The sequence below is a fragment of the Mastigoproctus giganteus genome, chromosome 9 (assembly GCF_048544385.1).
Source record: "Mastigoproctus giganteus isolate SK-2022 chromosome 9, ASM4854438v1, whole genome shotgun sequence".
Lineage (NCBI taxonomy): Eukaryota > Metazoa > Arthropoda > Arachnida > Uropygi > Thelyphonidae > Mastigoproctus > Mastigoproctus giganteus.
This window is the reverse complement of record NC_143583.1, coordinates 111508146-111523653: the sequence shown is the minus strand read 5'-3', so window position 1 is coordinate 111523653 and position 15508 is coordinate 111508146. Positions and strand designations below refer to the sequence as shown.

General features: G+C 36.7%; 1 protein-coding gene across 1 annotated transcript in view; it reads left to right on the top strand.

The window, feature by feature from the left end:
• The window catches only part of LOC150080643 (uncharacterized), a 131013-nt gene that overhangs the window by 28220 nt on the left and 87285 nt on the right, over positions 1-15508 (top strand). Inside the window, exon 5 of the mRNA XM_090381258.1 lies at positions 3011-3111. Within this exon, the coding sequence (XP_090237384.1) occupies positions 3011-3111 (101 nt within the window). The remainder of the gene's footprint in view (positions 1-3010; positions 3112-15508) is intronic.

The following is a 15508-nucleotide window of genomic DNA, read 5'->3' as shown; positions in this document are numbered from 1 at the left end:
GGTGTCTGTTATGCTTCAGTTCTAGTGATACCCTGATTAATCACATGCTCTTGAATCTGTTTAACCTTACAAATGAAGCAGATTCATGTGCAGGATAAAAGAAACTCTGCAACGGATTGTTTATTCCCAGCTAGGCGTACTACACATGAAATAAAATTAGTGCTGTTTATCTAAATGGAGTAATAAATCTCCGTTTCCCAGTGTACCCATTTCCTTAATTCTTTCTATTTCCTTCCCCCTTTCGCTACATTCGTGTGAGTTCACACTTGTTATGTTCAACTTGAGTGAACTTAATTAATCTATTGCGTAATTAAACCCACTTAAATGGAAAAGCTTCTCCATGTTGTAACGAAACCTTCTCGTAGCATAAAGAATTTATCTCTGTAAATCGCACTTACTATTATGGAGTCCAAAATGTAGTAATGACTGTCGTGTGTAATAACTAACCTTTACACTTACATAAAGGGACTTGTGCTCTTGGTGGAATGAAAGGGGTCTGTCTTCTGTCCTAACCAACACTAACCTAACCTAGTACAGTTGATATAATCACCGTCTCCCTACACCGGATGAAAAGATCTCAATTCGAATCCCATCAATGACGCGAGCAATTTTTATTAGAGCTTTTTTTCACAATGTAGTTGAGTTAGTTGGTCTCGGGCGAAGGTAGCATGTTTTTTCCACGGTAACCTCGGATTTTTTTTTTTTTGTCCAGCAAACAGGCAAATCCACCACAGAACATACGCAATTTACAGCCATATTATATGCCTGTGGAGAAGAGAATGGATGATTGGTGCATTTTCAAGCAATTGCGTGATGGAGCGAAAGGTGAATAAAACAACCAAGTGGCAATTTTCTGAGAAACGGATACATCTGGGAGGAGAATGCAATATCGAAAAGCTAAGAGAGGGCGAGAGCACTTGTTGCCCTTGATCTGACCTGATGAGAGTATTTACGATGTTAGCATCGTCCTTTCCCAGATAGAGGAAGTAATTTAGCAGCAGCAGAAGCTTTTCCCAAGCAAGCCTCCGCAGCAGGCGGAAAAAAAGAAAATTACGTGTTACTTGCCTGAGAGCTCGCAGGTCATCTCCCGCTAATGGTGTAGCTGTTCTTGGTGATTAGCCTTTGTCGACCCACGGAATACTCTTTCTCTTTGATTTCTTCTTCTTCTGATTATTCTTCTCATTGCAAAAATGTAAGATGAATTGCATCATTCTCCATTGATTAATCAGCTGCCTTATTCACCCGCGGAAACGACTATTTTTCCCAAGGATTGATATCCAGCTAAAAGGAAAAGTAAGCAGTTCAAATAAATTTCGCTGAAATAAATGATTTTACAGTTAGAAATTAATAAGGATTCCAGTGGTTATCACGAAGAAAAGCGCGAAATTTATATCGAAATCCGATTGTTGGCATTCAAGACAGTGGGGTAATTCAGAAAATTGGCCCCCTACAACCAACCAACAGAAATAAATCATTTTCTCAAGTCCCTATCTAGAGATCCGGGAGGGGGCAATAACGATAACAGTAATATAAAGACGGTAATGAAAATGTATAAAATACTTTATGCTACATTTATTTACAGATATTAATATTTCGAATAATTATCGGTAAATTTGCAAAGTGGAAAATGTAGGAAATTACAAAGATTATCGTAAGAAAGTCACACAGTTGTGTTACAGAATAGAACACCAAGAGATATTAATCACCAATGAAATATGATGTAGGCCCGTTATATTTCGAGCAACTGTTCCTTCTCATCTCACGTAGACAACATTTCCAAAGAGGCATACAGGAGAATAGGTTTTGTTAAGCGTTATTCTTCCTCTTGTCTTTCCCAGTAGAGAAGACTAATGTCTTAGTTGGAATATCTTATATTAGTTGAATTAATGTATCTGTGCCTAACGTATTTACTGTTGTTATATTAACTTATAAAAGCAAACGTGGTGTAAAATGTGTTATTTATAATTATTTAGCAGCAAGAGAATATAAAGAAAATCTCTTTATGCATTTTGTGGCGAACATGCTCTCGTCGAATAATGGTGCGCGTTACAAATAAATATCCACCTTTTTAAGGAGTAGTGCCGTTTGTTTGAAGTTCAGTGCTGAGCAGATGGACCCGAATTTCTTCCCAGTGAGATTGATGCTTCGTGTACCAAATTTAGTTTTCTTTTGGCTTCGTAAAAACTGAGGCCTTTGCCAGCGCATGTACAGTAACACATTTAATACAGTTAATTTTTGCATTTCAAAATAATTTTTCTTATTCTAATAATGGCTGACTTCTGATATAAAATGGCTAGACACGCGTGGATTTGATGAGGAACGCTGATAAAGTATATGATAATTAAGTGCCAGTTGACTTGTCGCAAAGGCCGATTAATAAAATAACAAAATATATAACTGACACAGAATGAATAAAGAATATTTTATTATCTGAAATTCTGCATATTATAAAATATTTAATTCCAAATAGGCGAACGAGGCTGGCTGTTATCTTTGATTATTTCAACAATCTTCGCTTTTATTTCACTTTTGATAACTTCTTGAGTTTATCTTGTGTTACACATGAATATGAGTGTCTCGTATGCACGTTCCAAGCTGATTCATGAAGTGTCTTAGGAAATTCTGTTTAAAATTACCAGCCCTGAAGGAGAAAGAAAAGATTCTGATAAGTTGCGTTCAAAGAGCCATTTAGGCTACAAAACAACCATGGTCCTACAGGCAAAGTGGCTCTCTGGAACTTGTCGTAATTTGTGTGTGCGGAGAAACAAGACGAAAAACTCGTTTCCGCTGTGTTTATACTTCGCGTGACAATGATCTCCGCACTCCGTAGTAGGGTTTAATAAAATATGTACGCAACATTCAAACACAGAGCTGTAAAGATCGAGGCAGTACTTTTTATTATTATATCTGGAAGGAAAGTACTTACACAATGACGCACACGGGTCCCAAAGGTCTCTGTAATATGGTTCACACCACACAATGTAGTAACCTTTTCATTTTTGCATTGCAGCTTAATCTACGGAACAGCGGACGCATACTGGATCGGAGCTAACGACCGTTCCTACGAGAACTGCTACGAATGGGCTGATGGCCAGATATTCGGCTACAGTAGTAAGTAAATATGATATTATTTATTTATTAAATGTGAAGAACATCTGCTAGGGAAATGAAAGAATCGATTTGAAACTTATCCATTGAGAAAGAATGTATTGGGTGTGTTGTACATTGTAATGGGATTGAGAAACACATAGAATGTGTATTGCTGTAACTCTGTAAGAACAAAGTGAACACCAATGATTATTGAAATAGATTTTATTTTGACATTCTTCAAAGATACCTGTATAAATAAAAAATTACTTATATGAGTATATTTTAGTATTTGGTAATATGCTCTTTTGAGGCCTGAAATACTCTAACACGAACTGGAGAGTCTATTAGATTTTGGATCACTTCACGATCTAATGATAGCCTTATATGAATCGTGGTTCCAAATCAACTATGTTCGGTGGCAGAGGACTATTGTTTGGTTTTACAGTCCATGCGTTCCTAAATGTGTTCTATAATATTTTCGGAATACCTATAAAGTTCCTGTAATGATGTTGGAGATGATCCCCCTACCAGTGTTTACCCCGTTTACCATCCCCATTTCGAAAATCCTTGATAATATTTTGCATTGGTCGGTGAGCTTTTTCACTTAGGGAACAGAGATCGAGGCGTTACGTACAAGCTAATGGGAGCGGAGTTAAAAGTGTCCCATTTCGAAAAAGATCCTCGTGGATAGTACATGTGGTAGGATTCTCCCTTCTCCCCACACCGGTGGATGTGACCCGAGTTTTAATTCTGTCAAATGACCTGAGCAATTTTTATGGACCTCTTTAACAAGATGGCTGAATTAGTCGATCTCAGGTGAAGGTACCACGGTTTCCCCTTCCAGGAAACTCGGGTTTTTCGTCCGGCAAACAAGCAAATCGTCCACAGAACACACGCAATTTACAGACATATTATATACAGCGCAATATGATCTAAGTCGCTGATGCACCTGAAATTGTATAACAAACAAACAGTACGAAAAAGATATATGGGTTACAATTCAATGACACATTAAATTTTCCAGGCAATGTAAATAGGCAGCTACAAAAGCACGTGGTATCTTATCTATTATATACAGGACCTTCGCAAGTAGGGAAAGAATGTATGTCATTGCCACTTTATATGAGACCGCATCTAGAATATTGTGTTCGGGTCTAGACGTTAAACTAGAAGTACTATCAGAAGAACCCTTTCTTGAAAGGGTTCTGAGAAGGGCAGCTGGATTGGTGGGGGATGTTAATCGATGTCCATAAGAAGAACGGCTTAGAAAGTGCGGACTGCGAAGATTGCCAACTAAACAGCTTAGAGGGGCGACCTGATAGAGATGCATAAGCCCCCGAATGGAATCAGTAATATAAACCCGGAGGTATATTTTCACTGAGAAAAGAGAGAAGAATCAGGTGTCACATATATAAAAATTTGCTCAGTAACAGAAGGCTGGATCTCATAAAGCTCACTTTCGAGCAGCGTGTTGTAGGTCATGGAAATGAACTGTCTGCAATAGTGGCCGAGGTGGATAGACTAATAAAGTTCAAAGCGTAACTGGACAGGAACTTAAAGACGGAAATTTTCCCCCTTTCTTTCAGAAAAAACTCGCTTCCTTGCATCATTTAGCCATTATAATACTAAATCATTTGTGATTTGTTTTCTGCTGTGATCGTCGTACTGAAATCGTCCAAATAACCAATACGGATAAAATGAGAAATATATCAGACTCCACTGATGCAGAAATAACAATCTATTCAATGTCGTTTATTCATATTCTTTGCACATGCTCTCAGCAGTCAGATTGGCTGTTAAATGTTCTTTATGTTTGACTCCGTTCCGCTTTAGATCAATACATATACTTGCTGTCCTCGCAGAGATGCTGTCTCAAGCACATATAATCTATAGGTATCCTGGGTGAATTATCTCTACTGGAGGCATTGTTTTATGTCTTTATCCCTGTTGAAAACGCTTTTTAGTGGTCTTAATATTTTATACGAATAAATTCTAGTCTTCATAATATTTTGAAGTAACACTAAAATATTACCAAGTGCATTATTTGCAGAGTTGAGAAAGGTTACTGATTATCAATCAGTTTGGGTCATCTAGTGATTTCTCCTTTCTTAGGTCGTCATTCAAACAATAGCCATTGACAGTCTTCCATCTCGAGTTTTTTTTCGTCCATCAAGCAGCAAACCAAAGAATACGCTCAGTTACAGACTCGATATACCAACGTTTGCACAACCTTACTTTCTTCGGCACTCAACACTTTTGACCTACCAAAGTCAGTCATTATCGGCGTCCCTGATTCATTAAGTGATTACAACGCCAGGCGCACGCAAGTTTTGTTAGTGTATCCTTTCTGGGCGGCTAGATGTTACCAAAAACTCATTTTTAATTTAAAAAATGCTACCAGGGACAAAAAAAATGAGAGAAACCACGAAACAAACTGAAGAAGCAACCGTACCGCATTTTAAGTGCGCCGATGCTAAAGTGGCGTATTTATTTTGCACCTAAATTAACTCTTGTTCAGGAAGTTTGGGTTAGGTTTACGACTAGACTTGTTTGTCGACAGCGAGTAAATTGAAATGTTTGCCAGAAAGTGTTAAGCTACTTAATTAGAGCGAAAGTCCAGGTGCGATCTGCCTTTAGCAGCTCCAGGCGACAAGATTTACTTGCTGCAAACACTACAGTAACGAAGCCAAACAACGCAAGGGTCATCACCCAACGAATCAGGGCGCTGAAACAGCATCTACTTGATGACTTTACTCTCCCTCTTCCCCCATTTACACGATGAATTGAAAGCCATATCTTCTATCACATGTAATAAGGATTAAATTTTGCCATCTAATAATGATTTCAGAGCCACAGTAATATATTTGCTTGATAGGGCATACAAAGCAGCAAATACAAAGCGAAAAGATTTCATGAATACCAATAAAGGTCTGAAATTAGATTTAAAATATATAAAAAATCTTTATCCATTCATCCTAAATTGCTTACTGTTTACAACTTCTGTCGCAGGCATTAATTAATGAAGCAGAGACTACGGCTTTCTGTTGCAAAATCTTTCAGGGTGCCACACTCTTTCAACACCGACAGATGCTTGTATTATCTTTGAAAATGTTAGGAATTTAATACACGCCCCAGCCGTGTGGAAGGGGGAGAATTACAATAAGAGACAGGGAAGGTACGAAATAAATGGTTGAAAGAAGTTACGTTTGCAAGAAATAAGATGGAACCGAGATTCCCTATTGTCAAAATTAACTGCTCATCAAATATGCAGCAAACAAGTGTACATTCTAGAATTTAAGAAACTGTTGTTCAATAAATTTTAATCTATAAGCTTCCGAATTATTGAAACAAGACAATACAAAGTTATGATAGACCTACTAGCAGTCGTAACCAGTAGGGACAGATTTCAGCATTAGTATTAAGATGGCATAATGATGCAAAGAAGCGAACTTATTATGCACTAGCCAAAAACAAAACAAAAAAAAAACCTTCTCATATTCCCATTGCCAAAAAGAGCCTATCCAATTCTTCCGAGAATTTTGCCAAACTGTCCGCCTTAGTCAAACTTATAATTAAGGCAACTTATTCCAATGTTCTGCAACTTTATTAGATGTAGTCTACTATTTCTTCCTAAGGTTTTATAGTTGTGCCCTCTGGTCCTTGCTTCACTCACCAGAGAGAATAAGAGAAAGCGTAAATGCCAGCAACGTTATGTTCAAATGATATGTGAATTATGTCCAAATATCAATTTTACAAGCGTTTACCCCCATATCCTCGATGGGGATATAAAACGGAGCGTTGCTCCTCGATGTAAGCCACTGACCAGTGGGCCATAAGTATTTCAGTCAGTGTCTACTTGCTAAGCTATTCGTCATAGGAATATTTAGAGCTCTTTAACAATCTAGTCCATCTTGCATCTTTTCTAGAAGTTCTATATCTGTTCCTCAGAATTTTTATTTATTTTGGATAATACAAATTAAAAATAGCAAACAATAGAACTGATCCGCGTTGGTACGACAGGCTTGTTTGAAAAATTACAGGATACCAAGCCACCTTTCATCACGTGCGATAAGCAGCCACAGCCATACAGCCAACTGACCACCCAACTGCCAAAAGAAGAAGATAAATCATTAAGTGGAAGTTCACTAAGAAATCGTTTCTGCCAAACTCGATCAAGCGGCTTTGAAATGTCAACAGCAAATGCCTTTTGGTTTCTTCGAATTTTTTCCGTGGCATTTATCCAAAGGCGGGCGATAAACAAGACGATCCCGTGTATATTGACAGCAGCGAATTCCGTGCTGCAGTCATTAATTAAGTGATACGTTTCCAAGTAGTTTAGGAGCCAACCGTTAATTAATTTCTCCATTACTTTTGAAAAGGTCGAGCTGAAGGTAGTTCACGTTAATTGGGCGGCAGAGATTTTCCTCCACTTTTACGAAGACTGCATATGAGTGTTTCCTTCTCTGGCTGTTCAAACGCGACTCCAAATTTATTAACTTGTACGCAGATATTGCGTGCTTTGCTTCAGAAAGAAAAGAAAGATGGATTGTTGTTGTTGTAATAGGATTTTAGGAGCATCAGCGACTAAGGTCATATTGTTGGCATGTAGTGTCTGTAAATTGTGGTTGATTTTCGGTTTGCTGGACGAAAAAACCCGAGTTTCCGGGAGAAAAAACCATGCTACCCTCGCCTGAGCTCGACTAACTCAACCAATTTTGTGAAAAAGGACCATAAAATATAAGACATCAGCGCATAGCTGACTTTTCGGTGATTGAAGGTTCCCACTATAATGAAGAATAATTGGAATGCCCACATTATTAGCGTACGTGTTTTAATATCTGGATACGAAGTAATTGTAAAGTCTTGTATTATACGTTAATACCACGTACAGATTACAGGAAAATTCGGAAAGGGGCTGAACCTTTTCTTACAGTGGTGATATTGTCAACCGTTTAACTAAGCTGGTGGTTATCCTCGCTGGAAGGATGGACAAGCAGCAAAACTATTTATTAAGGGGAAAGCCTGAGTTTCTAATGAAAATACTTGAATAAGGAATTATTAATATGAATATAACACAGGGTAGACGATAAGAAATTGGTCATGGTGTTAAGTTTTCTAAGTGGAAAACTAATATTTGAATATATACGGACTAGTAGATAAATATATATACAATACCGCATAATTATTAAACCTTGACTAACAAAAAAGCGGTTATATCTTTTATTTCTCAAATTTATTACAGAACCCAACTCACGTAATCTTGTTATAATCTCATATTCTCCAATAGATTAATCTACCAGTTATTACAAATGGTTCCAGGCAATAACAATTTAATTCATTTCACTTGAGTTTCTGTATCGAATTATCAATGGTTTTTCTTCGTGTTCATGCAGTCAGTTTAGAAATATTCTTCTTAGTGAGGCAATGATATCAATTCAAGAAAAGCAGCAAAAATGAGAGAACATTATGTGATTGTCGAATGAGAGTATTTATATGATCAGGACACATTGTGTTTGATTTTAAAGCGCTAATTACATAACATTAAAATATTAATAAATTAATTATTTACTAAGCACGTGCCTCAACCAGTCATCACCCATTCACTGTCCCACTCCAAAGCAGAGATGGGGGAAACCTCTGGTGCCGTTAGACCCAAAACACTTTACACTTTTCCAACTCCAAACTCACCACCTAATGTTTCCTCATTCATTCTTTGAACGAATGTCTTCTAGAATAACCTGCATGAATGAGGTTGCTCCTTTTGAATTAATGAGGTTCTGTCTTCATACGTATTTCTTGAAAATTACGATCTACAAAAGTTCAAATCAAATGTCAACAAGTATTTTTTTTTCTCGATTTCGTCCATACTAAGTATTGTAGGTTCTAACACCTGTTGTGGTTGGGATTTTCATGAAAATAAATTATAAGATGAATATAAACATCGCAGATAAATAAACCCTGTTTAAATACCTCCCATATCGATTTTCTGACTAATGGTTTCTGTTCGTACTAAAATTTGTTTTTTTCAAATACTAAGTTTTTTATGTTGCAAAAGAAAGTCTCTCTCTCTTTGTTCCCCACCCCTTAATCTCATTTTTCATCCACGGCATGTAGTATTATCACTAATGAACTGCCCCGGTGTAATAGGTCTGCCCATTTCTCAATATTTACCCTAAAAGTAAGAACAAAGTGAGTTTATGACATGGGAAACAGCACTACGCGTTTAGACGAGCGCACAAAAGTTTTATAAAGAAAAGAAACAAATCCGAGAACAGCAAGAGCGTGGACATAAAAATAAATCACAGGCGTGGTCACCGGCCCTTAATGGCAGTAATTGATGCTGCCTAATGGGCGCCCCTATGAAAGAGCAGCGCAAGAAGCTTTTCAAGTTTCCTGCAAAACACCGAAAGCAGTTTCGCTGAAAGAACACCAACATTGACAAATGAATACTTCAGGTTTTTTCCCTATTTTTGAACATCTCGTTATGCTACAGAATTTTAACGACTACGGATGGTGACAACTTCAGCGTAACTAACAAGATGAACTGCCACTTGTAAAGGACGTGAGTGTAGAGAAGGAATGGTCTTCAACTAAAATTATTAACAAGGTTCTGCGCTGTTAAGCCTTTTGGTAAAGGTTGCTCAGCTATTCATCTGTTCTTTTTTTTTGTTTGTTTCATTGAATCCAAGGAAACAGTAGATGGTAAACAGGAATATTTTGATATCAAGAGTAGCAACGTGAGTTATTTTAAAACACAGATATGACCAGGACAGTTACTCATACTGTGTAATGTACTCATTCTGTGCATTCATGTCTTTTTGGCAACTTACAATAAATAATTTTCTCTCTTTCTCTTTCTTTTCCTCCCCTTTATTTTCTTTAATATGTTTTATTGTTTGAATCTATTGATTGCAACTTCAATAATAAATTAACACAGCACTTGACCACAGATATATATTAACGAATAATTTCTACTGTATTTCTGAATTGGCTCATATTATTAATTGATATGCCAGAGTTTAAATGGAGATGTCTGAAAAAAAAAATTCCCTTTCGGTCGTACACTTAGGGAATAGAAATCCCAATATGACCTGTGTAGTTAGTGAGGTTGAATTAAAAACTGTGGTGGAAGAAAGTGATTTGGAGTTATGATATGTTCTGTCATGCATTTATACAAGCAGTATAGACCGGTGGCAAGAACTGTCCATGGAGTCCTGTCTGTGATTTATCAAACATTTGCTTGAAGAAAGAGGCTGGTCATAGGGCTATTGCAAGACAGCACTTGGAATGTCGTGTCCAAATATGAAGACTGCTTCAACAAAGAGATATCGAACTTTTTAAAAGAGTACAAACACTAGGCAATACGTTTGACGAGATATGCAAATGGCACTCGTATGAAGAAGACTTCGAATATGTGGTCTAAACAGGTTGACAACCACCCTGTCTCTTCTCAGAGCCCTATAGACCCTGATTAAGGTCTGAGGTCTATAGGGCTCTGAGAAGAGACAGTAAAATGAGTGGAGACAAAATTTTAATTGTAATAAATGATTTCAGAAGGGCCATAAATCTGAATTACAGCGGAAGAGGTTTAGACTGGATTTCAGGAAGTCTTCTTTTAGTTAGAGAATTGTTAATTACTAGAATGAGTTACCCAAACTGGCAACCTTAAGTATCCCGTAGATAACAATTATTTAACAATTCTCTAACTAAAAGAAAAAATATATAGATATTTCAGTTAAAACCAAAATCAGTTACTAGTTCTTACTACTAAAAACTAAACAGCATTCGATAAAAACTAGTTTTTACTAGTAAGAACTAGAAACCACTGTGCTACCGGTAAAAACTCAAATCCAGAGAGTAACTCCTAGTATTTATTAACATTTTAGTAAAATCTAGTTCTTATCGCGTACCTTTTACTAAAAAATACTTCCTTCGAAATTTCATAAACCACAATAGTACTGCAAAATGTAATAGAGGGGGAGAGGGTTAAACTTCAGAACAAGACCCATGGATCTTTTTGAAACGATGACAGAAAACGATGTCCAGATCTGGCTCCGCCCACGATTTTGCGTTAGAGTGAACGCCGTTCTGCAAGCGAGTAGAGTCGGTAGGAATTTAACAGACGTTCATGTTCGGCTAGTGAAAAAACGTTTACTCCATCAAATTCGGGACGGATTCTATCGAAAAACGGTATCCGTAATGTTTAGTATGCACTTCTTGAATCCGTCAATTTGGTGGCGTAAACTGGCCTGACCTTTTTTCACTAGTGGAAATGAAAGATTGTTAAGAAAACTCCTACCACAAACGTGAAGTTTCGCAGCCTGTATATTGTATTGTGGTGATTAGCAGCCATTCAGCGCAAAGCAGTGGGAGGAATAGATTTGACCATCGTTTGTTGTAGCAAAGATCTACGGGTCAGAGTCTTGTTCTAAACTTTAACCTTCCCCTCTATTACAATTTACAGTGTTCTTGTGGTTTTCGCTAACTGAAATTTCGAAGGAACTAGTTTTTTCTAAAAGGTATGCAGTAAGAAGTAGTTTTTACTAAGAATGTCACTAAATACTAGGAATGGAATTACACTTTGGATTTGAGTTTTTGCCCGCAGTGGTTTCTAGTTCTTACTGGTAAAAACTAATTTTATCGAATGCTGTTAGGAGCTTCTAGTCTTTTGTCAGTTATTGCTGTGTGCAATCCGAGCCAGTTACAAGTTCCATGATGATAGTTTTTTTTTTCTCAATAAAGAGGTCGTTTTGTGCACTGCCAGTGGTCTTAAACAGATCGGTATGTTGCTGCCACATACCTGCCCTCCTCAACCTACACTGTCAGTTCCCACGAACTGACAGTGTATTAGCAGCTATCAATACCAATTTACCACGGCGAAAATCGCTTATTAGCACAAACGCTTCAAAGCAGAGTATTGAATTGCTTTTTGTGGACTTTCTGTTTGAAATACTCGAAATTTAGAAACACTTGGTCTGTAGTTGCGCTGTATGTTTATAGTCTGTATTTATATATTGCTCTTATCCTCGTAAAAACACTAAAAGATTCATAACTGGTTACCTTTTGTCAGAGAAATATATATATATTAGAGTATTCTCATCGAATCCTGCGGAATACACATTATTAAGAAACTATCTTTTGTAATGGAAATTTATCAAGGATATAGCCCTAATTTGTACAAAGTTTCTTGAAGTTACAATCTATATAATGATAACATAAAATATTTGGGACAATGATTAGCTTTCTCCTTAGACATTTTTGCTGAAACCGATTAGTGAGGGTAGATCCAACAATTACTTGGATCCATTGAGTATATTGGATCCATTATACTCAATGTTATTTTTGGTATTTGATGCGCACTCCAAAAATTCTTCTTTCTTTTCTTTAAACTTAATATTACTAAGTAACCCATTCTTTTACTGATATTGTACTGTTGGAGATGGTAGCTGCCTCTTCACTCCCCCCTTATGCCTCATTATTATACGGAAAATCATCTCCGAGAAATAATTTTAAAGTTTTGAATTACCTTCTCGTGAATCAAAGTTTCTGATGACACATTAAAGTGTAATGTTGATCTTTATGTGAGCAATGTAACCACAGAAACACATCTTACTTTTCTTCTACTGCAAAAGTTTGTTAATAAACAATTATTGCATATTTAACCATTGAAATTTTAGCTATTATACAGTATTTTGAATTCTGCCTACTTTAATGACCAGAAGTTTTGATTTATTGACAAAAGATTCTAATACAATCCATTATATAGGCTGATTTTATAAATGAGCTGACTTGATATGCATATCTTTCATTATAATGTGAACAACGTATGCATCAGGGTAAATATACAAAAGTATAAAGAGACTCGAGAATTAATTTCATTACTTTTTAGAAATATTTCAGATTTTACTTCAGAAACATTTCCGTACAGATAAGTTATATTCATTCGATGTTTATTTTCCATTTAACGCAAATCTGTAGTAAATCTACTGCTCAGGTTCTAAAACTTGCATTTTATTAATCGTGCGTTATTAGTTTAAGCTGAAGGCTTCTAATTTAATTTAAAGATATATAAAAATCCTTTCCACAAATCCTGGAGGGAATTAAATTGGTTCTAGGAAAGCTAGAGTCTAAAGAAAAAGTTTGTTTACAGCTTTCCCCATCCTCTCCCAGAAATTCGGTTTTCGTATAGCAAAACAAGAAAATATACCGTAGAATGCAGCCAATTTATAGCCATAACACTAATCCCTCATGGCCTTAGTTGCGTTGGCACAAAACAAGCCAACTGCCGCGATGCTATTTCTTTTTGTCTGGATTTGCTTACGTTTCGGGATGTTGCTGCTTAGGATTTATGGAGTGAGAAATACAACGCAGATGATTCATCTACCAAAAATGCAAGTATTAAAGATTCGTGGAAAAATTACTCTTAGTCCCACAAACACTATATGGTTTGTGGGACTAAGCTTTGGTACAAAAGAAAGTATTTGTATGGCCTGACTTCGTTATTTAATTTGCTGTTCTTCAATGATGTTTCCAAAACGTGGAAAGCTTTTCGTGGGAATGAAGAATGGCTCAAAACGAAAACTGCAAGCGGAACTGCACACTTTGTTAACATTTTCAATTTCCGGCCACGATTCTTTACCCTCAAGTCTTCTCGAAATATGTATTCCATTTCGGCCTTCTCGTTTTATCTTCCCGCCTTAATAACGAGTCTGATTTACATCTCGCTTTATTGCAAGTGTTCGCTTTTCTCTCTTATTTTCACTCACTCATTGAAGGCGTTCCCATTTATGTTCCATTCACACTTCATTTCTCTGAAAACTAATTTCATTTCGACCGAGCCGATTATTTTTAATTTGTTTGCCGGCGAAGTTTGCTTGATTATTTCCGATCAAAGCGCATTACCCGTTTGTTTCCACATCGCAAAATTCCTTTGCCTGCACGACTCATTGGCATTTCTTTTTTCTCTACATTCTAGGTAATTTTCGTACCCTTTTCTGAACCTCTTCTTCGCTCTATTGCAATAGTCGACAAAGCGCGAACAGCATTTTTATCGCACTGCTGAAGTAGCTCAAGATGAGAACTTTTGCAGCAGTTTAAAATGTTGACAAAACAGATTTTCTTCTCCGTGGTTACCTCTGCATTAAAGTAAAAAGTAGACTGCATTCCTTGTAAGGACTTGAGTTTCTGGCAGCAAACTTTCACCGGCAATAGCATACGAATTTCCAAAACCATTTGGCACTGATTCTCCGGAAGTCTAAAAGAGAATATCTGATTTCTCAGCCTCGTAATAATGTAAAACACTAAAAACATTAATCCAGGCAATTCAGTCAGGGATTGATTTGGACTAACTTGAGTTTTCTGAAATATTACGTTCGATCATTCTTCTAAATTTCGGCACTAATTTTCCTCTTTTCTTTCCTTTCCTCGTTTTACCTTTTTTAATGAATAAACATAAAAATCACTTTTTCTCTGTATTATTGAATTCCTCCTCTTGGAGGAATTCAATAACACATCAATAACGATATGCGAGAGTGGATGAGTAACAAGTGAATATTCAATTGTGGTTCGTTCAAGTTTAACAGAAGTAAAACCAAGACCCCTGACCTCTTGCACAAGCTTATGGAGAAGCAGGTCACTACATTCACCCACATTTTAGTGATATAACTATTTTCCAACGGAAGGAAGAGCTTTAAAGATTATCCAACATCGGTCCTCCTTTCTTTCAAAGCACGAAATGTTGATAGAATCATCAACGTTAGAAATCAACCTTCGTATTACTCTACAAGTGTTCTGGAAATCAAACAACTGTTCTCCTTCGCATTCACCACTAGTAACGACAATAGATGAACATTCAAATCTCTACAAGTTTATTTTTTGCATAAACCTTGCTGGATACATCTCGTTCTCTTGCTAATGCCGTGAATTTCTTTAGTCCCATTGCTAAACAACGGCAACTTGGATTTTAAAGAAACAATTAAAAGTTACCTGCATTCTCCACAACTGTTTTTTTTATGGAAAGCTAACCTAAACTCGGACCTGCTTTAATAACCTCCCAAAAAAACGCTGATGATTATTAATGCCCCGTTCAAATCTCTGCTTCGCAAATCACAGCATAGGTCATCTTGGAATTCATACCACGTGAACCTCCAGGAAAATGTCGGTTATTTCTTTATCTTTCCTAAATTTTTTTCCTTTCTAATCGATATGAGGTTTTATCTGAGTTTGGTTATCGAGATTGCATCATATCTGCTCTAACTATGTCATCTATAACCTATCCCCATCTCTGTCTGTGTCCTTTTATATGGTCCATTTACTTTTGTTGAAACACAAAAGCGTGAATTTCCTAGGTGAAAGCCATCTTACATTCTATCAAAGAATTCCAACAGATTCTAAAACTTAAATGATTTTTTATAGATTT